Source organism: Sparus aurata, chromosome 1 (genome assembly GCF_900880675.1).
Source record: "Sparus aurata chromosome 1, fSpaAur1.1, whole genome shotgun sequence".
Lineage (NCBI taxonomy): Eukaryota > Metazoa > Chordata > Actinopteri > Spariformes > Sparidae > Sparus > Sparus aurata.
This window is the reverse complement of record NC_044187.1, coordinates 24230798-24256441: the sequence shown is the minus strand read 5'-3', so window position 1 is coordinate 24256441 and position 25644 is coordinate 24230798. Positions and strand designations below refer to the sequence as shown.

Below are 25644 nucleotides of genomic sequence, written 5' to 3'. Positions count from 1 at the left end.
CAGATTAATCCACCTCTCTGCAGCTGTATGCACACTAAAAGAAATAAGTCCAAAATCGGTGTTGCCACCTCATCTACAAGCCTCCCAAGCTTGTGTACATGTATGTCAGGGGACCGACCTCCTGCACTCTCACTGGTCAGGAGAACTGCTCTGTCACAGCTTCCTCATTGGCTAACCTTTTGCTGCGCTTCCTAAACAAAATGGAGCATGAGGTCATCACACCAGACAATGACTTAGCAAGGATGAAGGTCTTTATGACTATTCTAATAAAGATAAATGAAAGCCTGACATCTTGTCAAAAATATGAGATATAGGTGTTGTGTATCAAGGCAAGAAATAACAAACTTTGTAACTTCAGCTGAAATGGTGATAAACAACCGAATCATCAATCATCAATCCCCCCACCCTGATAACATCTCTGTGCTGCAGGACAGCGCTGCTGTCAAACTGAAGGCTATTGATTTGGACGCACAGGAAGGGTGCACAGCTCAATTAAAAAGACAGCAGGTAAAGGGCCTTTTACCCACAGAGACCACAAGAGAATGACAATAGGACTAATAGCACACAGTATCTATAATAGAGCGGCCTTCTTGGAGAGATGGAGAGAACAAGAAAAGGGACGAAGCCACTGAGGGGTGCAAGACACAGAACGGTACATTTGGAGGAAGGAGCGTAAACAAGCAGTGGATAAAATGACTGAGGAAAAAGGGAGATAAAGACACAGAATATAAGATGGAGTCAGAAAGTAGGAGGGATGGGATGAGGAACACTCGTGAGTCAATCACAGAGATGAAGAAATAGACGGGAGAAGAAGAACGAATGGAGAAGATGGTGATTGGGGGGAGGAGGGTGCAAGGGGAGGTGGACGGGGTGTGACGGGGGAGAAAATGAAGATGAGCAGCGCACGAGGCACCGAAGAGACGGCAGCCAGCCCAACAAGTGGGAGATCGAGACGGATCCCAGGAGAGAGACAGAAAGAGAGAGGAAACGAGAAAAGCAAGAGCCAGAAATAGACAAGAGCACAGCAAACACAGCAGATAGTGAGATAGAAGGGTGGAGAGAGAGAGAGAGAGAGAAAGAAAGAGAGAGAGAGAGAGCAGACAGTCTCCCCACTGGGCAGGGCCAATACTGCAGAGGAAGAAAGGGAGGATGAGAAGATGAGCAAGGGAGAGAGAAAGAAAGAAGAGAAGGGCGGAAACAGGGCTGGTAGTATGGAAGCAGGCTCCAACAGCCACGCAAATCACTTCAGAGTCTGTGTGTGTCTATGTATGTCTCTGTCTCTGTGTGTGTGTGTGTGTGTGTGTGTGTGTGTGCGCACACGCGTCTATGCAGAGAGAGAAAGGATCAAAATGAGATCCATTATCTCAGGGCAGGAGCTGGACGACCATCCAGTCAGCACCACATTACGTCAACATTCTCCAACACTGGTCTGCTGGGACATCGAGGGAGGAGAGGGTGATGGAGGTGAACACGGGGGGGGGGGGAGGTTATGGGTTAGGTCAGATGGAAACCGTGGGGGAAGGGGAGAGAAGAGGGAACACAGAGGGAGAAAACAGAGGAGATGAAGGAAAAGGAAAGGATTAGAAAGAGCAAGGGATTCATGTCGTGATCCTGTAATATCTGACTGACATATGAGCTGCTGACGTCATGGATTACGACTTCATCATCAGTCAGGTGGTTAATTAGAGGTGGTACAAATGGGAATTTATTGGCAGGCTTGGATTTGTCCAACATGATGCCACAGATGTGCATTAATTAACACAGCAGTGTTGATTTTGTTCAGGGAAAAATGTTCCATCAACTTCCTTTTTTTCACGACTAAGACAATAAAGCGACAGCTAGTGTGAAACAGCCATTACTTTTACTTTACTTTACGCATTTGCCTTCACAGGTTTAAAGACTGAGGTGAATACACAGACAGCGAATGCAGAGGAATCAACACTGCGCTAAAAGTTTCCTTCAGCCAATCACACAGGAGTGATAGACCACCACAGCATCATAAAGTTGAAACTGAACATTATAATTCAAATTAAAAAAAAACAAAGCAATACAAAGTAAGCATAAAGCTAATCGCACAGAAGTAGCCCTTTAAAATTAAAATAAAAACAAAAATAAGTAATATCAGTGCTGCAACCATTAGAACCAAAACTAAGACCAAGAGAGAAGGACATGGACAAAATGACCCCCTGCACTAAAACAAGAACAAGAATTAAAAAGCACACTGTAGTTTCTTAAAGAGCAGTTCCTGGGACTTAAATGTTTCCAGGTACTATGGTTGGAAAAGTGGCTTATTAAATAGTGGTTTACTTCACTGTGAGACCTGAAGAAGACTAGATACATTCACCTTCAAGACTTTCGAAGCTAGAGGGCTTCTCTCAAACAGAACAAAACAATGGCAATGCAGTACCAAAGCTGCTCTTCTTGTTTTTTAGAGGAAGCACACAACACTGATGACAAAACCTGAGGCACAGTGCCCCTCTGGGGGCCTAGGCTTTCATTTTTTTGTGTGCGTTTTGTGTGTTCCTGCGCCTGCCTGGCACCTGCTCAGAACCATAACTAAGGCTCTGCTCTCCAAAGCGTTGTTGGGTGGGCCTTGGCAACAGCCTCATGTCCCAGATTACACCAACGTCTGGCAGGATACCTCGAGCACCTGCACAGTGCTCCTGAGCTGACAGCGCTGAAGGATGCAAACAAGTAATCACACATTCATCTGAAGCAAATAATGCTGCAGGTTTGGGGAAAAACGTACAGATTTAAATATCTAAGGATTTTCAGCCACTAGTTCAGCTTAAAAAGAACAATGGAATCTAATACACTGACTTTTAGCCACACTACAAGATTAAAATAAATCATACAAGAGTGAATCATACTAATCAAAAGCGAAGTACAATGTGGAGGGTTTACACAGGCAAACAAGAGATCGATATAATTATCTAAAAGAGAAACGTGTGTAGATTGAATGCGGCAGAATAAATGGCTTAGGTGCTAAGTTAATTAGCACGTGTAGACTTAACGAAATAGAAATAGCTAATGTGATCACTCTAGTCTGCTTGCTAGAGAAATGCCGTAGCCACTGCACACCAACGTCAGCCTCTTCAACCCAGACACTAACTGAGTTTGCTCATTTTTAAGCTACTCAGGGTGAGAATATACGAGTGGAGATAAAGAGCTACAGGATATGGGCTAATGGTTTCTTACAGGCGCAGATGCTTTATTGCTCATAGTTTATTCCTCAAAATATTCGTGAGGGGGCCTCTAAGACTCAATACTGCTTACATTTGAAAAAAAACGATTTTAGCCTTGTGTCTTAATAGCATTTTAGCAGTGAGACAATCTCTTTTCAACTACTTGGTAATCTTGCAGCTGAAATGCTTGTGGAGAGCCAAAGCCTGGGTGGGAATGAATGTCTGTGATCATGAGCAGAGGAGGGATGGGAGCTGCAGGAAATCAATGTGGTGAGGTGACCTCATGGAAAGAGATGTTTCATTTCAACAGGGGTGTGACCAGACTTCTGCAGTTGGATGGTTAAGGGCAGGGGGGCAGGGACAGGGTGACAGATGGGAGTCACCCTGCGGTCAGAGCGTCCAGCACCTGCAGTGTTCTCCCTCTTAATACCCATTATGTTTTGTTTATTAATTTTTATGAATAGGAAGCCGAAAAACTTGAAAGAGATGCTACTTTTTTCTAACTGCTTTACTAACAACGTGCTGTGCAGAAACCATTTCACAGTTGTGTTAAATTGTTTTAGCTCAAACAAAGAAAACCCGGTGACAAAGAGATGAATAGCTTGTAGATGACATCATGCCTTCCCATGTTAAGGTTACAGGACAAAAGGTGGGGGTCACACAACAATGCATACAACCTTTCAGTTACTACAGCTGTCAAGAAACCTGCCACAGCCATTCAATGGCCTCTAAGTGCTTTTGCTGCATACACAGTATTAAGGGTGGGAAACGATGTATAGTGTAAGAGCTCAGTGCCCCTTAATCACACACACTGACTGTAACTTGTTCACTTCAGTGTGTGTCATCGTTTCAATGTAAAATAGCTTCAAAGTGGCAAAAGGCTAAACTGCCACAAAGCAGAGGAGTCAAGAGGAGGATGTTTGAATGAAGGATATCAATACGCTCACTAAAATCTTTTCTATCTGTGCAGGTAAGGTTTACACCGCAACAAGTTATGATGTTGTGACTGTGGTGACTCAAATTATCAGGGGCCAGTGCTATGCTGATGGTGACGGGAGGCAGTTTACTATGCTGGATGAGACAGTTTAGGGTTGCAATCAAAGTAACACTGGGAAACAGTGGTGACTACAGTGGTGAGCCAATCAGCTGCTGCTGCCCTACGGTAAAACTGAGGGGACACGCTGCCTTAAATACAGACACACATATTACGACTACCACCACCCGTCAAAAAAAAACAAAAAAACAAACAACGATGTCATCATCCATCATAATGTATCTCTATAAACATCATCAACACTAGAATATATTGTTAATACACACATGAGGAATCCCTTCTTTCTGTTCCAGGGAGCTGTACAGAAAGATGCCCCGAATAACAGACCGACTGTGGTTGCTGTTACAATCCGACTAGCTGTGTGGAACAAAAACAGACGTTCAGCACAATGAAAGGCAAATGATCAAAAGCAATAAAACCCCTGGAGTCTCCCTGTTCACTTCATAAAGCATTAGGCTTGATGAGTTTTCTTATCCATTATTTTTCCACCCTCATTCAAAGAGAACAACTTAATGATTACAGCATATAATAGGCTACAAATGTTTTCTCAAATGTGACTGTGTTCATGGACCCACAAGTAGGATCTATTAAACACTGATCATAGCGATCTAATGGCAGTATTTGGAAGGTGCGGCTTTGGGACTGCACCATAATGCTGCTAACATGAGGGCAATGTCAGAGGCAGCATGCCACAAGAGGATGAGAATCTAAAATGGCTCAGAGAGCAGAAGGTGGGACCTCAACAGTTCAAGGACTAAAAGCCGTCACATTTCCATAACAGCCATCTGGTACCAAACTGTCTGCCCGATTTATTCTTACATCATTTCCAGTCAAGATTCTTTGTTTTGTTTCACTTCACTTACTCTTAGTAGTTTTAAGATGAAGGTGACGTTTGCTTTGCCCACACCTTCTTAACATTTCTTTCCACAACGTCCTCACATTTTCTCTCCCTGCATCACAGCTCACCTTGACCCCACCCTCTCATCACCATAACACTTGCAGCATCACCATACCATGCATACTAGGAGCTTCCTCACGATACTTATGAGGGTCTCAGAAGTGCATTGACGAGTGTGCATGAAGATGGATAAATCAAGACATCTCAGGCACGTCCTTCACTGCTATTCCCACGGGGAGGCCCACTTGCTAGCTACCTGCTGCAGTGCACTTCTGTCCTTGGATGGAAATTTCAAGGTTGTGCTGCAGCAACAGGACTGTGTGTGTTTTGAGATGCTGACTGGGGACTGCAGCAGGCCCGAAGCAGGCAGCGATCCAAAGTGCATTTTCAAAGTCACAAAAACTTTTGGGGGTTTTTGATCCGCTCAGAAAGCAAACTAGCGAGATGCATTTCAAATGCAGTTTAGAATCTATTTTTTGTGTTATATACCGTCAGCTCAGCAAGATTAATGAAAAAAATAAATCAGCTCTCGGTGAAAATTAATCAGGGGGAAAAAAATCTAATCGGGTGTCATGGTAACCGAAGCCCTGCGATGCACAGAAGTACAGAAAATCCTTCACTACACAGGCTGCATGTTAAAGACATGTACCTCTTACTACCTACACAGATGTAGCACAAACACATCAGGACACAATGTCAGCATACTGATTATCAACACCTTCAGCAGCTAAATGCCATGCTACAGTATTTCTGCAGTCATCTGTGGAGGGTTTTTTTTTTAACCGTTAGGCCTTTTTTCTGCATGATCCTGGAAAGAAAGTCTATTTTACCAACCTGACATTACATGTTATTTAATATCTGCACTCTTACTGTCGTTGTAGTGTATATTCAATTGAATATAGGTAAAAAAAAAGAATTACAACAAATTGCATTCTCTTTTTATTTACATTTCGCACAGCGTCTGAGCATTTGAGATCAGGGTTTTATGTAGTACAAGGTGCAAATTTGGGGCAGTGTTGAGTCCTCAAAAGCAACACCCCTTCCAGAAACCTGCACCTACTGTGCATAGTTTTGAGATCAGTGATTAAAATAATCATCTTGATCTGCAATCAAGGTACCAAATATATATAAATAATACCCTTGTCCTAACAGGATTACATATCCGTTACTGTACTTTCCTATTAAAATATTAAAGGGGTTCCAATGTACAAAAAATTTTGTTTTCTTTTGCACCACAACACCGTCTGTTAAGGTAACAGAACAAAAAGTGGGCCAGCTATGATAACAGCATCCAACATCAGACAATAATACAAATATACCACACTGTAGGTACTGTACACATCCATTACACTGAAAAAAAAGAAAAGGGAATCGCTCTGTATGCCCGTTCAGGCCCTCTATGCTTTGAAGGCTTTCAGGCAATAAAAATATGTCAGCCATGTTCCTCACTGACTTGCACTGAAACTGAAAGCAGTGCAGCTGACAACAACTGAGGTGTCCCTGTTCGTACCTGCACTGCGATGCAGATCTAAGCTCCATCACTTCCTCTGGAGATGGTTACTAAGATTTCATAGAGCGAGAAAATATGATGTGTTTGAGCAATGTCGGTGCTGCAGACATGTTCCCATTTCACAGCTACTGGAGGAACTTCAGCCTTTCCCTCTTTAGACGTTGCAAATACAAGCCCACAGCAACAGCACCAAGTCATTACTGTAAAGCTGGGCTGCTTTATCCACACGTCTCTACCCGTTTTTGTTTTTGATGACATGAACTTGATTTGCAGTCTAATAATGCTAATATACTTGTGAGACCAAAGGGACAGAAACTTCGGTGGCGTTTGATATCATGGGTACTGATGATGCAATCACCAAAACAGTCTAATCACTGAATTAACTTTCCAACTTGATGTCTAGTCCTCTTGTTTTTTAAAAATAAAAAGTCAATATGAACAGGAACGCGCCAAGGAAAAAAAATTCAACCATTTTTTTTCACCTGACGACGAGCAGATCTACTTCCCTCTAAGCAATAAATCAACAGTGCATACTTGGGCCAACAGACTCGGTCAGCAGTCCGCTAACTTTTTGCTCTAATTCTGCAATATTAGCTGCTGTGTTTCTACAATGTTAGGCTGAAAAAGCATGCATTCAGGCTAAAATGTGACCATAATGTTCTGTCAGAAGACGCAGTGATGTTAACCAGCGGGGAGTAAGAAAAAGTAAAAAAAACATGTTATTTGTTAAGGGAGGAATAGAAGAATCGTCCGGTAGCTGTTAGGCTAATCTATGTGAGGCAAATAGCCAAAGGCTTAAATCAATAATGGTGACGAGCATAGAACATTTGTTTTGTCTCCTTGACAGTTATCACTGAGCCGGATATAACACTCTTGTTGACACTTCTGGTTGTTCAGCCATGTTCTATGTGTGTCAGTTCAAAGCAAATTTTATTGAACAGCTTACAATTAGTTATAATATTTTTCTATTAAAAGAAAGCAGAAAAGGGAGGGTAGCTTTTTCAGTAACCGATGATTTAGTTTCAGATCAGATTGCAGGCCAGTGAATCGAATAAAAACTGTATCGTGGCAGACTTCCTGATGTCTGCAAATATTGCATCGTTGTCCAAAGAATCAAAATGATATCACATGGTGACTCAACTGGTGATTTACACCACAAATCATTATATGCATAGTCTTATATATCAAAAAATATTGTGACACTCTCCAGATTATTATTATTAGTGCACCTAGCTACAGATAATTCAGTCCAATACAACAATAAATCCTACCTTTATTCTGGTCGTAATGTTCAGTTCTTGTTTCAACTGCAAGGAAGAATTTATTTAAAGCTGTATTTTGCAGTAATATTGTGTCTAACCTCGTGAATATAAACAGACTTGATAAAGCCTGCTAATTGGGAGAGCAAAGGAAATGTGATGACAGGGTGTTAAAAAGTTCATCCAAACATTTTCATCATTTTCATAGGCTGCACCGGTGCGCCTGATATGTTCTTGTTTTTTGGTTAAGACTGAGGTTATAACAGTTTCTTGTTGTGTTGAATTTAGATGTAGAAAAACATGTATTTGCACCCTTATTTCTTATTTTCTTAAAATGACTTACATAATGTCTAAGAAATCTTATCAAAATGCACCTTAATTATGTGCTGGTGCCCCTTTATGATAAAAGTTAGGTGCATTAGTACAACCAGTGTGAAAAATTAGTCTGGAACCCTGAAAAATGTATTACAGAAATGATTAACGCATCATTTCATTTGTTTACACAGGAAATTACTTTTAATCAATTAGCTGCTCATTTAGTGAAATTATCCATTTAGTGTCCCTGACTGATTAAGAGTGTTATGAGGTATTACATTACAGCACATTTTGCAACACTAAAGGATAAGAAGCATTCATATTGCTTTTTGTGTTGTTGTCTCCCCTCCTTCCACAGACAATCTCCAACAGGGATATGTGTTGTTGTGTGGTAGCTGTGTGATGTTCATTTTTTTTTGGAAGTCTGCAAGATGCAGATAAACTTCTTTTTAAGCCACAGTCGGTCGCACACACTTCTTTGAATCGCCTCAACCTAAAAAAAAATAATACCAGTGGTCTATCGTCTCAGTTTTCATGCTGACAAATCTTCATTATGCTGGCTGATCTCATGAAGCACACAGCCGATGTGCCACAGAAAATCAGGTTTCATAAAAAGGTTAAATCCATCTTCATGCATAACCACAGAATAACAACGAAACTAAGAATACAAAATTTGGGTATACTTTTCACCTAACAGGTGCTGCTGTGGTCTGAACTCCTATCAGAATCACATTGCTGTGAAAATGCTCCTCAAGAGAAACTCCTGATACGTGAGGAGAGATTTTCAGCATCACTTCCACCTGAACTGATTACTACTGAGAAAAAACATTTTAACTTGAGTCACCCCCTGCAGAATAAATGCGAGTCAGAATTTGGTGGAAATCTTATCTTGAAGCTAAGCAACTTTGCACACTGCAGGAAGTAATCATGAATTATTGATCTGAATCTTCACCCTGCTCTCAGGATATAATATGCAACTAAGACGGAGCCTGCTGAGACAGGGTATGTGGTGCACGCTGATAAGCAGACCAGTATCACACACACACACACACACACACACACACACACACACACAAAAACACACAAAACATAAACAAGAATTGTACAGAATGAAATATATATGCGCACACAAGCACACACTAGATCCTTTGGGGGACACTGACTAGTAATGACACAGCATTAACAGCACAAGTGGTGTGTAAACATCGGCGTCATTGTTTCACTGAGCCTTTGTTGTGACAGAGGTTGAATGACTCTCAGACCAGAACGTTACTCATTTAGCCTAAAGGACAAAACAAAGCAACAGTGGGCTCTAAAACAGGCTTCTTCTGGTCCCATCCCGTGTCTCTAAAACAAGCTAGTATGAGCCGTTTCCAGACCAGTCCTCCAGTAAACCCTGTGACCCGTCTCCACAAGTCCCAGGAGAAATCTAGAGAAACCCTGAGGAAGATACATGACAGCAGATTTCCCATTTCTTTATCAGTTACAATTTAATTCATCATTTGGTCACAGATTGAATCAAACTGAAAGAAACGATTAGTTTCACTGTCAATTTATCTCTTGATAAATTTACAAAATGGGAAAAAGAACATTGATCAACATTTCCCAGAGCCCAAGATGACGTCTTAAAATGTAATTTGTCCACAACCCAAAGATAGCTTACTAATAGAGGACTTTGGAAAACAGAAAGTATTCACATTTAAAGGAGCTGAATATCAGAGAAAAAAAAAAGAAATCATCAACTCAAACCGGGCAATTCATTTGAAAGTTGAAAACGAATTTGTTTCATCATTGCAACTCTAGAGTGAAAGAAAACATATAATGTTGAGTGTAGACAACAGATGTACACCTGACTGTGTCTCCATGTGGAACAAGGCAGGAGGCAATGATGACGACTGATCGGTTGTGCAGGTATCTGTGAATTTCTGAACTTTCAAGTTCCTTAAAACAAGCCTGGGCCCAAAAGGAACGGCATAGGCACCAACTTAAATCAGAGCATTTTAGCACTGAAACCATTTCTCAACTTATTAAAAGATAATTAGTCCTTTAAAATCCTTTCAGTCATTTTTTTTTATTTTATTTTGAAGGAAATGTTTGTCCATTACCTTGACAAATGACAGCACAAAATCAATCATCTATCAATCAATCGTCTGCTGATCAACTATTCAAATGGTTTGACTTAGACTAATTTCAGCTACAAAACTGCAGACATCACAAGTTCACACAGGGTCTGGTGAGAGCTTGTGTGTTGTCCTTGTTAGCAGTCACTGTCACTGAAGAGGACAGGTCAGACAGGTTTAAAACAGGAAGCAGGTGTATTCAAGAAGATTAACTGGGACGTTATGGGAATAACAATAATAATAACGGCTGTTCTATCATAGAAAGTGACTGACAACAATTCCTGGTCTCGGGCCAAGTCACACCCAGCTGAGGAGCTACAGGATGAGCTAATCGATAGGTGTAAGGTTCCTAGCAGGGACGTGCACCTGCCAAACCCTGTAGATACATCTCCAGACACAAAGCTGCGACCTGGCCAGTCACTCAGGCGTGTACATTTGATGCTTCAGCGGCTACACGGACACAGGCAGGTGGAACAACCCTGTTTAGCCTGCCAGCATCAGCTGAGTGACATGAGGCTATGAGCTAAACTGCTAGCTAGCATGTGTGCTTGAACGCTAGCCAGATAGCGAGCTAGGTTGTGCGCTGCAGGATGGATTAACTGGGTGAACCTTATCCCAGGCTGGTTAGCAAGTCGAGTCATCTCTCCCGAACCAAAGCAGGCAGTTGAAAAACACAGCAGCCCTCGTATCAGGCTAGAGGAACAAGCCAGCCTCTGTGTGAACACTTGATAGATTAGCTGGTGTGTGGTACCTTTGTCTCCCTGATGTCCTGCTTGCCTCCTTCAGGGTACCACTGGACGCGGACAAATCCCCTCACCAGAGGCCGACTCGGGGTGTCCACAGCGCTCTCAGTGTCCGAGCCACACGGGACTCGTCCTCCTCCTCCACCGCCGCCACCCCCTCCACCGCCACCGCCTCTCCCTCCGCCATCATCGATGTCCGAGTCTGAGTTAAAATCCTCCTCGCCGTGGATCATCCGTACGAGGCCAAACCGGACTGAGCCGCGGTACCTCCCGGAGACCAGGTCGTGGGAGAAGAGCAGCCGCTGGGAGCCGTCCGCCGTGGGAGACAGAGCCATGGATGGAGGCTCCGAGCCCGGGCTGGCTGCGGGAGAGAGGCCCGGGGTTGGAGATGCTGCCGCTATCGCTGCGTCCGTCGTGGCCGCCGCATCCGATGCTACGGGCTCCGCCATCGTTGCTGTTGTCAGGGAGTGATGCTAGAGCGCGAGGATGACGGTGGAATGAAAAAAACTGTAACCTGGAAGGCAGCGAAGTGCACGTGTTTACGTCGGTACGGGAGCGGCGTAACAAGCGCAGTGTGATAGCGTCATCACGCAGTAGCCTCTGTCACCACTGAGCGGCAGTGTGAGCTGCAGCCTGTTATACACGCGACCAAGCCAGTTTGGGATAGAAATGTTCAGCAGTCCAACTATAACTACATGTCACATTAACGCTGTTTTGTTATAAATTCCAGGCCCTTAAAGGTAAATTTCCGCCAGAGAGAGGAACATTTCCAAAGTTTTCACACGTATGAATGGCTTTTTAAAACACAATTCAACTGATTCATATATATTCATCAAGAATAACTACAAACAAAAAGAGAATACGCACATTAAAGTACCTTGAGTTGTTACGTGATTCCCCTTAACGATTGTCAGGTGTGTGTGTGTGTGTGTGTGTGTGTGTGTGTATTTTCAAAACTCGGTTATTTGACAATATTTGTTTTGAGATGAAGACATTATTAATCCCTCAGGGGGGGAATTCACGTGATAAAACAGCTTAAGAGTCATAGGCAGAGGGAAAATAAGAGAAACTGGGCGCTATGAAATTGAAAAAAGCAGAACAATGCAAGAATAGAATAATATAAAGGAAAAGTGAAAAATAAGACTATGTAAACTATTTGCATTTTATTACAGCTTTACAAATATCCATGAAAATAAATGAAAAACTTGCCTGGAGACATTCAGATTGCACAAAACATATGTTGGTTTATATGTGTTTCTATTGTTTGTTTGTTTTTTTTAATATGACTAGGCTATAAAAAGGAAAATTCACCCAAAAACAGAATTTATGTCGTAAGATAGGACACGCTTTTATCTGCATTTACATCTTTATTTAACAATTACATGTACAATTAAAACCACAATCACACAGGTGGGAAACACAACAACAACAAAAAGATACGACATGCAAATCATACATTACAATAAAATATAACAGTGAAATGGTTCTGGTTGTAAAACGTGAGTCACATTTTGTGGGAAAAGTGCTGTGAAGTTCGGTGCGAGAGGACAACAAGTGTCAATATAACCAAATGGCTGCTTGAAATTCCTAACATTCCAAACAACATAGCTTATTTAAGACTGAAGAGTTGACTAACAAACTCCTACACATTTTGTAATCCTCTTACAGATCTCGGGGGGGAATAAAGCGTGGAAAGATCGCGACTTACAGGGGTAGTGAGGGGACGATGGAAAGTCTCCCTCAGAGGAATCACAAGAGTGGTAAGGCGTTTCCTTTAGATGGCCCAGTTAAGCGACACCACCCGAGACAGCTTTAATCAACACTGACACTGACGGTTAACTGGTTCCTCTCTGACTCCTTCATCCACTCTGCAGCCCAGCAGGTGAGCCACTGATAACAGGTCGGTCGTATGTTGGCTTGAGAAATCCAACACATGATCGGGAAAATCCAAATCTGTTGCGGGTGTGACGGTGGCATGACCAGGTTAATTCTCAACACACAAACATCCCTCCTAACCCCGACTAAATATGTTTATTGTTCACCTCACTCACGGGGAGTAAAGGGTCATCCAGCTGGTCTCAGGATTATCACCAGCCACCCCTGCGCACCGAGACTATAAATACTGAGCGTGCGCCTTTCTCCGCTCAGTCCTCCTGTTACGCACGCATCAGACTTTCAGAGGAAATACTCGTGAGTGCAAAGAAAGCCAGAGAGTAAAATCTCAGCGACTTTGCTTTACTTTCAAATCCTAAGGGCAGAAAGATAAGACCATGTCGGTGGTGAGCGCAGTGTCGTTCATGAGGCCGCTCCACATGCGCTCACCGGGGCCCCGGGGCCGCCGCCACACGCTGCCGGCCAGCGAGTTCCGCTCCCTCAGCCCGGAGGATGCCATCAGTGTGTTCGAGATCGAGAGAGAAGGTAAACACACTTTTTTTCACATGACTATTGTTTGGACAATCGGTCCCGGCACAGTTACGCACAGAAACGTTTTGTGTATTTTATAGGAAAAACAGGAACTTTTATTCAGTCTCATGCGGCTACAGCCTCAGTTCATGTTGCCATTCGCTTTGTTTAATAAAATTGAACAACGAGTAACCCCGTAATCAAAATATAACCTCCTTTATTTATATTATGGATATTTTCAGAGAAGAATTTGACTTTTTACAATGACCATATACTAATACTTGTAGAATGTGTATTCCATTCCAAAATAACGGTAATGTGATGAGTTCAGGTGCCTCTGTGATCCATTGTATCGTAGACAGCAGAGAAGGGAAACATTATTACTACCTTCCCGTCATGCGTCTGGATGTATAATTTCTGATCCCACTGCTTCTCCTCCTCACAGCCTTCATCTCAGTGTCCGGTGAGTGTCCCCTCCACCTGGACGAGGTGCGTCACTTCCTCACCCTGTGCCCTGAGCTGTCTCTTGGCTGGTTCGAGGAGGGACGTCTGGTGGCTTTCATCATCGGTTCACTTTGGGACCAGGAGAGGCTTACCACGGTAAGACAGAGCGAAGGACACCTGGACCTCCTGTTTGAACTGAGGCTGACTGGCAAAGGGAAATGCAAGTGGTGGTTCAGGGCAGATTAAGAGAGAGAAGATTTAAGGGCATGTCTAGGGTGTAATGTGCGTAATAATTCAGGAGGTGTGGATAGATGTTGCACAGAAAGTTACTGGAAACAGATTGGTGCAGCATCAAGGCCACTGATTCAAAACCTACCTGAAAAGAGGTTCTGGTGCAGGGTGCATGATATTTAGAGCCATCATGAACAATATATTATACTTCACAACATCATTAAACTCTGATGTGCGAAAATCACATACTGTCTGTTAAAGACTTGATTATCCTCTGTCTCCCCAACAGCATTGAGAAAACTTGACTAATTAAGGACTTTTTCTATCCCTTCCTCCCTCTGGTATTAAGTATCCTTAATTAAAACTTAGTGACACTTCCTCCTGAGCCCAACAGACACTCCGCTGTTCTCACACCTCTCCCCTCCCTCTTTGTTTTCCAGGATGCCCTGACGCTCCACAAGCCTCACGGTACCACCGTCCACATCCATGTCCTAGCCGTCCACAGGACCTTTCGCCAGCAGGGCAAAGGCTCCATCCTGATGTGGCGTTATCTGCAGTACCTCCGCTGCCTGCCCTACATCCGCCGCGCTGTGCTCATGTGTGAAGACTTCCTAGTCCCCTTCTACCAGAAATCGGGCTTCAAGGTGCAGGGCCCCAGTGACATCACAGTGGGGCCCCTCACCTTCATCGAGATGCTCTACCCGGTCAGGGGCCATGCCTTCATGCGTAGGAACAGCGGCTGTTGAGGAGTGTTGAGGGACTTTCTGTGTGTTTTCTCTGGCTGGGGGACGCTCTCCCCTTGGAAACAGGATGAGGGGACATCTGAGCAGCTTTGTTGTACGCGGGTCTCCAGCCGAGTGTTTGTGATCATCGCTGCGAGTGTTCAGCAGACAGTGAGGTGTGTGTGAGCAGGGAACAAAGATGCCATCCAGCGGCCAACAACAGCTGTTTGGAACAGCGGTCAGAAAATACAAATATATTGATCTGTAGTTTATCTGAAAAACTCGTTCTTTGAAAGAGTCCTGAAAGAATGTCAGTTTTTGTTGTTGTATAAAGCCATTTTATTTTTATTTTGATATATTATTTATCCAATAGAACACAGCTGCCTTGTTTCTTTCTTTCCCATCTTTTTAACATTTATTTAATGAGTCTAACATTATGTTCAGTTTTGTATGAAGCCAAATGGACTATTTCTACCCAGTCTCTTCTCATAATGAATGTATATCCTGTATAGTATTGTATAAACAGAATGCCTTTCAAAGCAGCAGTAGATTACTGTTTATGTTCCATTTTGTATAACTATGATAATGTTAAATCTATAAAGTAATATGCCAAAGTAAACAGTTAAAAGTGCAATAAACAAAAACGTCAGTTAAAACCATTTAAAAATTACCAAAAATTATCAAAAGAATGAGTAAATCGCATTTTGTTGCGTCAGATACATCTATGTATTGTGTTGCAGATATCTATCGTATTAGCAATAGTGATAGTATGATAGTAAACCACGCCAACGTTCTCCCTGGAGCACAGTTAGCAGCAGTTAGCGGTTATGCTAATGATATGCTGCCCCCTATTTGTTTGGAGTATGGAGTTGACAAGAGGCCAGTTCTTACACATTGCACCTTTAACCTTCCATCACTACGAAATTAAATCACAAAGGAATGGATATCAGCAATCAAAGGTCAGATAATGTCAATGTATTCACTTAAACATGCAGTCTGTTGATTTATGTTGAACGGTCCAGTCGCTCTCCATCACTGTTACACAAGTATTCTTAACATGTTCTGAACATCTGTGAGGTGTGTACAGTATGTGAAGTATATTAAAAGGATAAAATTAACATTTCCTAGAAAACAAGTCAAGTGTAATCACCAGCACACCCCACAGATTTAGATATCCTTATTGTGTGCTTTCTCTCTTCTCTTCTAGTCTCCTCTTGCCTTCCCCCTTGTAGACCATCACCACCTCTGCCTCCCAAAGTCTTGAATCAAGACAAATATGTTTTTGTTTTTTTGTATATTGTTTTGTTCCTAAAAAATAAAAATAAATACATATTCTATTTTCTATCATGTCTGCTTTTAGATCTCATCATTTACTGTATATTAGGAATGGCCATTTTGATAGCAATTGATAAAGCAATCTCAATGAAAGTTCTGTAATTGTCATAGAGCTTTTGATAATTTTTTGGATTAAAAGACTCTATGTGACAATTTGTAGCAGTTTACATGTATTAATCACTTTTTTTTCTTTGTGAAGTTCTAACGTGCCTCATCTCAGTTATGTCAAACACAACCTCATTGTTCAGTGGCTAACATTTCATTGGACTAACATGAAATGACACACAACCTCATTACTTGTGGCATTTATTTTGACACAACTGCTTTATTACACATATATTTTCACATATAAAAGCAAAAACTGAACAGTACCAGGGCTATGATTTGAAATTAATTTAAAACTTTCCCTTTTTTTTTAATTCCAATAAATACAAAGAAGGTGAAATGATTTGGTCCCAATGCAAACGCAGCTGCATACAGTCATGATTGAAGATGTGTGTCGTTGTGGTTCAGATCAAACACACACACATGTCAAAAGGCACCGAACAGGGGTTCCCTTAAAAGAGGTGGATGTCACTGCATGTTACTTACACTCACATAATCTCATAACTCACTTAGTAACACACATAATCCTTCACACAAGTCATTACTGTGGCTTTCCTAGCATCTCTGATCAACACATGCACAGAGTCAGGAACAACAACAATCAAGATCCAAGCAAAGGTGGTAACATGCCATGAAAGAAATGTTTCACTTCAGGTTTTAGGACTTGTGACTTTGTCAAGGACACACCTGAACAGCAATAGTCTACTGTGGGTTGAGGAACACAATCCAAATGAATGGCTGAAAGCGTGCAAGACTTTGTTTCCTGTTCACTCTGAGTGTGTCTGTTTAAGGAGAATCCTATGTCTGCAGTAACACTACTGTTGAAAACAGTTAAAAGTAGGGTTGGGCAATATATTGATATCCTATTGTTATTGTGATACGAGACTATAGAACTTACCTACTGCTCTACTTGTTCTAATACTTGCTTTTACCCACTTTATCATCAGTAATGTGGATGTAATGACTATTTATCGGAAATCTCATTGTGTCAATAGTTTATGAAAGGCAATAGTCATCCCTACTACCTAATGTTGCATTATTAATATTGAGGAATTTGGTCACTATGTTTGTTTTTGTTGCCCAGTCCAAGCATTTATGAAGTGCTTTAGAGGAGATTTTAAAGTATCGCGTCACGCCCAGCCAAAGTTAAAAGTCATCATTCTTGCATTGTTTTTGTCAAGGACGGCACTGGAAAGAGTAAATGGTCAAAACAAAAGTCTATTAAATTGTATTACAAAAACATGTCAATGCTCAGTGGAAACATATTAAATCTTGTGATTCTGCAGCTGTCGGAGTAATAAAGAAGTAAAAAAAAAAGTACAGTACAAAACTTCCAACTTTTGATCCAACAGAAGGCCTGTTCAGGTTATTACTCCTGGAATAAATATTACTTTCATGAGTTCTTTTCTTTCTAGCATAAATCTACAAAATGCCTCAGGCACCACTGTGTTACTGGACAAACATGAGACACTACAGGTAGAGCGTGACCCATAGCGTTAGAACTTGTGTTTGTGGCAGTGACACAGAAAACAAAGTGATTGTGGATAAAACAACATGCATATAAGCAGCATGTGAAGTTGCTTTGGTAAGTTAAGTTATAAGTGTGTTCATCAGCATTCAGTAAGTTGTTTAGAGGCAATATGCAAAAGTAAAATGAGGCATCTTTGTAAAATGGCATAGTCTGTTTAAGGCAACTAGTGGTTTTAGACTGATATCTTGCCTCAATTGACCTCTGATATTTGACTTTCTCTATTCCAGCTGAACAATTAATACTCTGAACACACTGTTACCCTTAGCATAAAACATTTCACGGTTCCAAAGAATATGAGAACATGCCAAAATAACAGAGATTAAAAACAAAAAAAAACGTAACTGTCACCAGACATCGAGAAGCAGAACTGAAAGAAAGCTTGTTTAGTTTTAAACCCAGTGTAACTGAAAACAAGAATTAGTAGGTGGAGGCATCTGATGTACCTCAAGACCCGTTATGGTATCAGCTTTCCTTTTCATCCCAGCTGTGTGTCGTCCATAGATTTGAAGGGAAAAGTCATTGAATGTCACCCATGTCTTCCTCAAACATCTGACTTCTTTAAATTGATGTGACTGAAGGATTCTTTCACTCTGTAGATCTTTCCTTTAGGTTCGTCCAGCTCCATGCAGTTTTGACGTCCTGAGTATCTTTTCCTGTCCTCTGATTGTGAGGATCAGCTAGCCCATTAGCAAATTAACATGCTAGGTGGTGCCAGACTTAACTGAGGATTAAAAAGGTTTAGGAAAGTTTTTATCAAAGTAAGCAAGTCATCAGAGTCAAGGGAAGAGACCAATCCACTCTGTTCCTTTGATCAGGTCCTCCAACAAGTGAATAAAAATTAAAAAAACAGCATGATTGCCACATTCTTCAAAAGGCCTGACCTGGAAACAGCTGAACTGGTCATTGGCTAGAAGAGAGCGGATCAGAAACACAGACTCTGTGATCATCCCAAGACTAGTGCACCACATCGTCAATGTTGTGGTCTATGTCGTACTTTTCACAGAACTTGTTTGTGAAGGGCAAGCAGGTGAGATGCTCCAGCCAGTGCCAGTTTATTGGGTATATATAAAACCAAACGATGAGGGAAGAGAACAGCCCGATGTAGGCCAACAACGAGACAGCAATGAGGATGCGTTTACGGTATGTGTCGAAAGTCCCGAATGTGACGTAGGGCAGGAAAGCGAAGGAGAGCAGCATGCCGCTGAGGAAACCAAAAATGTGGGCGATATTGTCGATCCACGGCAGAAGGCCACACAGGAAGAGGAAGAGGACGATGCCAAACAGTTTGTAAAAGGCCTTCCATGGCTTCTCCAGCATCTGCCAGCCTTGAAACAGTTCAACAAACAGGCAAGCAAGGAGTCCAAACTGAGACCCTGCTGGACCCACCTGCAGGGAGAGAACAGGAGAGACAGATAACTCAAAGACCATCCCTTAAATCATTTAAAACCAAGCTAAGCGAAGAAAGGGAGCCCCTTTGACCAGGGAACATTTTCCTCCAACGTCATGCTCAGGGTGGGAATCTCAAATGTGCTGTTGGAGGTTGCAAGTCAGTAGAGAATTCGACAAATGATTATCATTTCAACTAAAAAGATAATAGACAATGAAAATCTATTTGCATCTCCCAACTTCCTAGCTCACCAGTGTGTTATTTATCTAAACTTAAATAAATGTGTCCAAGATGCGTGTTAATATTTTAGAGTTCATTTACACCTCTCCTATTGCATTGTGTGACACTATCAAACCGTATTGTAAGCTAGGAGGTGATGAAATGCTTACGTTAGCAGTTGTCTACAGGAAGCTGATGGTTATCAAATATTTGGTTCTACATTGAAATAGGGCCCAGAGTCCCTCCAGATTTTCACCATCCATTGTCTTTTTCAGTTATTTATCAGTCAATAAATGTTGAAATAACTTTTATACAACTTTAAACCAGGAACTCAGCAGTACAACCTTTGAGTTTCCCACCCTAAGCGTGACATCAGAGTATAATGGTTGCCATGTGAATATGGTTTATTGGTTTTAGTCCCGATAGAAAGCTGAAGGACTTCCTCTATATTTGCACTTACATAGAGAACAACCTCCACACTGCGTATACAAAAAGACTCACATGTACGACTAAGCACCGGACACATGACACACATCATCTCTGATGTGTACCGGACATAAAATGCATACATCCTGCTTAATGGTGACATCACTTTGGTTCATTTATCTTTGCTTCAAATAATCACAATTTATATTCTGAACAGTAAGTGCCTTCTCCAGGGTCACTGAAGTAGGTTGCATAGATTTGGGATCAAACTGTGTCACATGGGATTTTCCTCCTTGAGATATCAATACTTCATCTAATTATGTTCTTGATATTAGATTCAAATTTCCCAGCAGAAAAAGAGAAAATCTTATGGCTGCTTGTGTCATTTGTACACTGCTGCACACGAAACAGTCGTACTTTAAGCATTTGCCAGTTTTTTGGAAGAAGGATTTACATTCTCTATCATTGGTGTGTCTTTTTCTGTATCCTATATGTCATTAGTTAGACAGTGTGCTGTTAGTGGTATTGTACAATAAGAACCACACCACCATCACACTGGATCAAAGTGACATTTGCATGTTTCTTGTGCAAACCAATATTAACAGTGCACTTTTCTTTGGTGAGCATTTGCTGTGTCGCTCGTACAACAAGTTAAGATTAAGGACAAGACATGTGTTCATGCTTGCAAGTTAATCAATCCAACTTAATGTCAGTTGGATTTTAACCTGATTACTAAATCTTGGCAACAAGTAGCCTAGACGGTATTGATTTAACAACTCACTAACATCTCTCTCTGGTCAAATGTAAATTATTCTCAATAAGCAGAAATGTTGCATTAATTACAGTTTCGGGAAACGTTTTGAGCCACTCAGTCTCAGTTTGGGGCTTTGTGGTGATTATGAAACCTGATGTACATGTTTTTGCTGTTGCTTATATTGTACAAATGCAGGTTTATCATTTCTTAGTTTTAGATCTAGTTCTGTGGAAGAACGACAGTACGAGCCCTGGGTCAGGCAGTAAAGGTGAGCAGATTACAGTGACGTCTGAGCTGAGTTTGGAGGCTTGTCCTGGTCAAAGGCAGATGGCTAATCTGTGAAGACATTAAACTCCCACAAACAGAAAAGGAACCTAGTACAGCACTCAACCCACACGCCTCGGACACGCAGGCTGACACGTTCCTAACATGCGCCGTGCTCAATCACCCTTTGCTCAGATAGCCAACCTAGCTCCTTAGTAGTGATTAACTGTTGCATATAAATCTGTGAGAATAGAAGCATGATAACAGTCATACTGCACTTCAGTTATCTACAATTTAATTTAGTGTATGTGTGTGTGTCTGTCTGTCACGGCAAAGGAGATGGTGAGGGGACAGGGGAGATATTCGTTTGACAGGCCACTAATTAGCTCATCCAAATGTCCTCTTTAGCCCATGTGAGATAATTTGATGGGCTTCCTGTCTGTCCACCTACATGCAAACTTCCCTTTACAATTTGGACTCATCACACAGGACCAGACTACACAGGCTGGTGGCAAAGGGATGAGAGGGAAAGAGTGCCAGCGCTAACAAACTAGCTTGATAGCGATAACAATAGTTTTCGTACATGTCACGAGGTAGTATAGGGTATAGTTAGCAAAGACGATGATGTGCTGTGCTCAGAGTACAGAGCCCCCGAGCCTGCTCTTTAGCAACTACCTCGGCTAACTCAGCACTAAGCACACAGCCCCTGAGCCAAAGAACGACTGAGTGACAGCAGCAGTGACAGTCTGTTGTTTGACGGTTAACAGAGTAAAAGTAAGCATACAGCCCCGGAGTCAAAAACACAGAGCTTTGGCAGCAGAAACAGACTCCTCCAGTGGCTAATGTTAGTAGCATGCACACAGCCCCTGAGCCAAGCTAACAAAGTTAGAACAAGTCATTTCTCAAACCCATATTCGCAGGCTTCAAGCTATGTGCTTGTGGTTGAACCACAGTGGTTTGGACCAGTCACCGTCCGGCGAACTACTAGCAGCTATGGCCATGGTTTAGATGGGAAGACCAGCGAAAGAAGCAACTGTTTGTTTGCCAACAGCAATGGCAGCTCCCTAAAAGGTTAGTATTGCTACTCCTATAGCATCAGTTTAATCAGGAATAAAGAGTATTTCTTCACTGAAAAAAGAGCAAAGACCTGCATTGAGGGCTTTTCGTGATGAAAAAGATCTTTCAGCTCTTCTCTCGACTGGCTTTACAAAAGTTTGATTAACTCCACTGGCAGCGCTCTCCTTCTGTTGATATGTTGAAGTTAGCCTATGATAGAAGGTGATGGACAGATGCTTCGTGCAATCATTAGACAAGTATTTGATCAAAGTGCCTGCCCTTTTCAAAAGAGTTCCCAAGGTTGGCTTCCCTACTTCTTATTCTTTCCATTATAGTTTTGCCACTTTTAATGAAGTAAAACAATTAAGTATGTATTCATTCCTAGACTGACTGGAACCAAAGTCATGTAAAACCAGGTACATTTCAGATAACACCAGTTTGGATTCATGGCAGCTAATATGTTCCCAACCAGTGTATTCCCAGACAGGCTGACTGTTGTCTTCACCCTAATACCTCCCGCCAAGTGACACATGTTTAATCTCTACTTACACTTCCTGGTAACCATCTCTACAATTTACAAGTCATTTAGCTAAGTTATAGCTGACCTCCAAGTGAGGTCTAACACAAGCTGTCACTCACAAAGTAATATTGACATATGACATTTATTAAGAAAACATATATTTCAGCCTAACTTACATTTCTATTAAATTCTTAGTTACAAATATTTGTCTTTTAGGAAGCAACGAGCTATTGAAACTGCAGAATTTAAGGACTAGAAACTGAAGTTGTTGTGCTGTCACAGTGCTCAAGATCTGCTTTTTTCTTTAGAGATTTATCATTATTCCAGTTGGAGCTGTTATTTGAGTCATTAATGCTCAAGCCACACGGTCTCCTTAACTCAACAATTAAAGGATAATCCACTTAAACTGCCTCCTTAAGTGGCTTGACCGCAGTGTTGTGCCTTGCATTTGCTTCCTCCGGTTATTCCTGGTGTGTGGAGACCTGTGAGCCAGTCAGTGCTAAGGAGAGTTGGACGGTGGGATTTCTGCCTCTCAAGTCAAGGTACGTCAAACTGAGAGCCACCTCATGTCACATCACGCACATATGTGATAAGAGCATAGGGGTTACAGATAACAGATGTCCCCATGACATCAAAACATAAATACAAAGGTCAAGAGGAAATGTAAAATTCCCATTAAATATTTAACTTAAAGACATTGATTATTTATTGTGTAATTTAACAGATAAATCATTTATCAGTCATTGTCCTTAGTCATCCACTACCATTGTCCATTATATAAAAGAAGAACTCTTACACTACGTAGGTGTACCTAGACAAACCTTTTGTGCTCATAAAGGTGTACAGACCAGAAGCATCACCAGACATGTCTAGTCCAAACAACAATTGTCTTTGTTTAAAAAAGGGAGAATGTAATCCCATTCACCAAAGCAGTGGCCCTTGTCAACTCACACAATGGCATTAGGCTAATCTCTTAAAGGGGAAAGTGGGCTTTACAGAGAGACACATTGAAGAGACGTGCCAGTAAAAAGTAGGTAATCCAGACTGTGTTCTTATCACATGCCGAGTGATTTGCATAGCTCAACATATTGAAGTTTTTTGCAAATATAACATGTTTAATTGGAAAAGATTATACGCGATTATACTAATCGAGTTACACCAACAAAGGACAGAGGTGTTGTTGCAGTCTCAGGCTTCCAGTCCTTCTGGAAATGACGGCTAATAAAATATTTTCTGTCGTCTCTTCTCCAATGCTAGTCTGTCAGACAGGCAGTGGTCAGAGTTTCTTACAGGCATGAAAAGACATCCTGTAAGTAGTCTTTAAATGCTGTTGACTCAGCAACCACAGACTTAATCTTGTGTGTCTGCGGGATTGCTTCAGCTTTCCACCAGCACACTCGACAGGGCATTACGATAGTCGACTTACTATGGTCAAAATATTAAATAAACACATGAAGCTTGAAATAAATTAGAGTTCAATTTCTTGTGTTTTTATCTGTTTGATGTTCAGTTCCCCTTGGTCTCTTTTGTCTCGCAGATATTTGGAGAAAGTGCTTCCAGCAAACAGTATGCAACTTTCCTTTGTTTAGGCAAATTTTGTTTGAAAGTCTAAGACCCCAGAGGCCGTTTGAACATTTTGGTAAATGTCTGTGCTGTATTTCCTCTGATTTAATCCTTCTCTGTTTTGGGACTTGTCTGAATTTGTGTGATTGGCTGCAAGTGTGTTTGGCTGATACATACTGGCTATTCTGACCCACAATCCTTCTCCGCAGCAGAAGATATGTTACATATGTCACAGTGGGTTGCGCAAATATAAACTAAACAGAGAGAGAAACAAACATTTGTCAACTCACTGTCAAATTATAGTTAATTTTATAGAATGACAAACACGGCAATGACAGATTCAAGTGTAAGTATCTTCATTCTGTACTCCAATATTACACACTAAGGCTGCAACAGATGTGTGAGCAAGAGGGTCAAAGTTGTGCACTGTCATGATGAAGTAGTATGTCCATATTGTATGCATACTGCATGAAATAGTATGTACTTTGTAAGAGGAACTGCAATATGTACTATAAATAAAAAGAAAAAGTATGCAATTTGGAAGGAACCTTGAATGGGAATTTGGGTTGTCGAGGGAACTGACTGGCCCAAGCCTCCAAGCCAGCAGTTTAAGGCCGGATCCTCCCAGTTCCTATGGGCTCTCCTCTCTTGACTTTCAGCCAGGCTGCCAGCACCTGAGTTTCTGTGTTAGGTGTGTTTTTCAAAAATTTTTATAAAATTGCAGTTTTAATGACACTTTGTTGCTGGTGGTTCATGAGAGTCTCATTTTCATGTTGCGCTGGGGTTCCCCCGAGGCCCCAGTCATAAGACTCTTAAGTTACTTTCTCTCCCTAAGCACAGTGATCAGAGAGACATTCTGGTAAGTCTTTTTTGATGTGCTAACGTGTGATGCTCGTGTTTACACATCCTGACGGATAACTTGTCACTCAAGATGTGCCTTTTTCTTTCTCGAATTTTCTTTGGCAGCCTTGTCTGATCAATGGTGTGAATCCATGTTTCTTCTATTTATTCAAAGCAAGTTGCTTTACTTAAAACATATGGTCGGTTGCTTAACGTTAGCAGAGGTTGTCTCAAATGTTCCTCATTTTGGAAATATTTAAAGAAAGCTTGACCAATAACACATGGTGAGCAGTCTAGCAGTAGTGGTCTCATAACATGTTGTTGCTCAGTTTCTTCAGGCACTCAGAGTTATGAGGTGTTTCCTGTGCCCTCTGTTAACCCCCTCTGGATGGGGGCAGTCGGGTCTGCACTAATAATCCCCAGTAAGAGAAACTCCCCATCCAGTAAGTGAGTTAAGCTTAGCAAAGCTGAACTAAGCCACTGAGTGGGAACAGCAGGCAAACAAACCATAGTTGCAATATAATGATGTAAATGATTTACATGTTTTTACTTTTCTATCAGCATTTTGTACCATGATCAAAAACAGCCGTAATAAGAGCAGTAACAGCCGTCTATGAAATATTCACACCATATTTAGAAGCTCTGAGGTCTGATTAAAGTGGTACCACAGTCTGACAAAGCACTGGATAAATTTTTAATTCAAGGAATATTAAAGGATTTTGGAGACTAGGAGCACAGGTCCATATCTCATATCTGTGTC

The 25644-nt window shown here is 41.6% G+C and overlaps 3 protein-coding genes across 5 annotated transcripts in view; 1 reads left to right on the top strand and 2 right to left on the bottom strand.

The window, feature by feature from the left end:
* The window catches only part of ube2o (ubiquitin-conjugating enzyme E2O), a 38598-nt gene extending 26917 nt beyond the window's left edge, over positions 1 to 11681 (bottom strand). For both annotated transcript variants that reach the window (XM_030420506.1, XM_030420497.1), the window contains exon 1: positions 11093 to 11681. In XM_030420506.1, coding sequence (XP_030276366.1) covers positions 11093 to 11533 — 441 coding nt within the window. In that variant the 5' untranslated portion in view covers positions 11534 to 11681. The remainder of the gene's footprint in view (positions 1 to 11092) is intronic.
* Positions 11682 to 13141: 1460 nt separating this feature from the next.
* Positions 13142 to 16226, top strand: aanat1 (arylalkylamine N-acetyltransferase 1). Its single transcript, XM_030420747.1, has 3 exons — positions 13142 to 13502; positions 13933 to 14087; positions 14603 to 16226. The coding sequence occupies exons 1-3, from the start codon at positions 13355 to 13357 to the stop codon at positions 14906 to 14908; spliced, it is 609 nt and encodes a 202-aa protein (XP_030276607.1). The 5' UTR covers positions 13142 to 13354; the 3' UTR covers positions 14909 to 16226.
* Positions 16227 to 16509: 283 nt separating this feature from the next.
* LOC115583565 (inactive rhomboid protein 2) overlaps positions 16510 to 25644 on the bottom strand; it is a 34197-nt gene continuing 25062 nt past the window's right edge. For both annotated transcript variants that reach the window (XM_030420549.1, XM_030420540.1), the window contains one exon: positions 16510 to 19241. In XM_030420549.1, the coding sequence (XP_030276409.1) occupies positions 18810 to 19241 (432 nt within the window). In that variant the 3' untranslated portion in view covers positions 16510 to 18809. The remainder of the gene's footprint in view (positions 19242 to 25644) is intronic.

Bases quoted from the DNA above. Each gene is read 5' to 3' on its own strand.
- aanat1 (XM_030420747.1), top strand. From the start codon at position 13,355: ATGTCGGTGGTGAGCGCAGTGTCGTTCATGAGGCCGCTCCACATGCGC. The intron at 13,503-13,932 runs GTAAACACACTT...TCCTCCTCACAG, and splicing joins GTTCGAGATCGAGAGAGAAG to CCTTCATCTCAGTGTCCGGT. The intron at 14,088-14,602 runs GTAAGACAGAGC...TTTGTTTTCCAG, and splicing joins ACCAGGAGAGGCTTACCACG to GATGCCCTGACGCTCCACAA.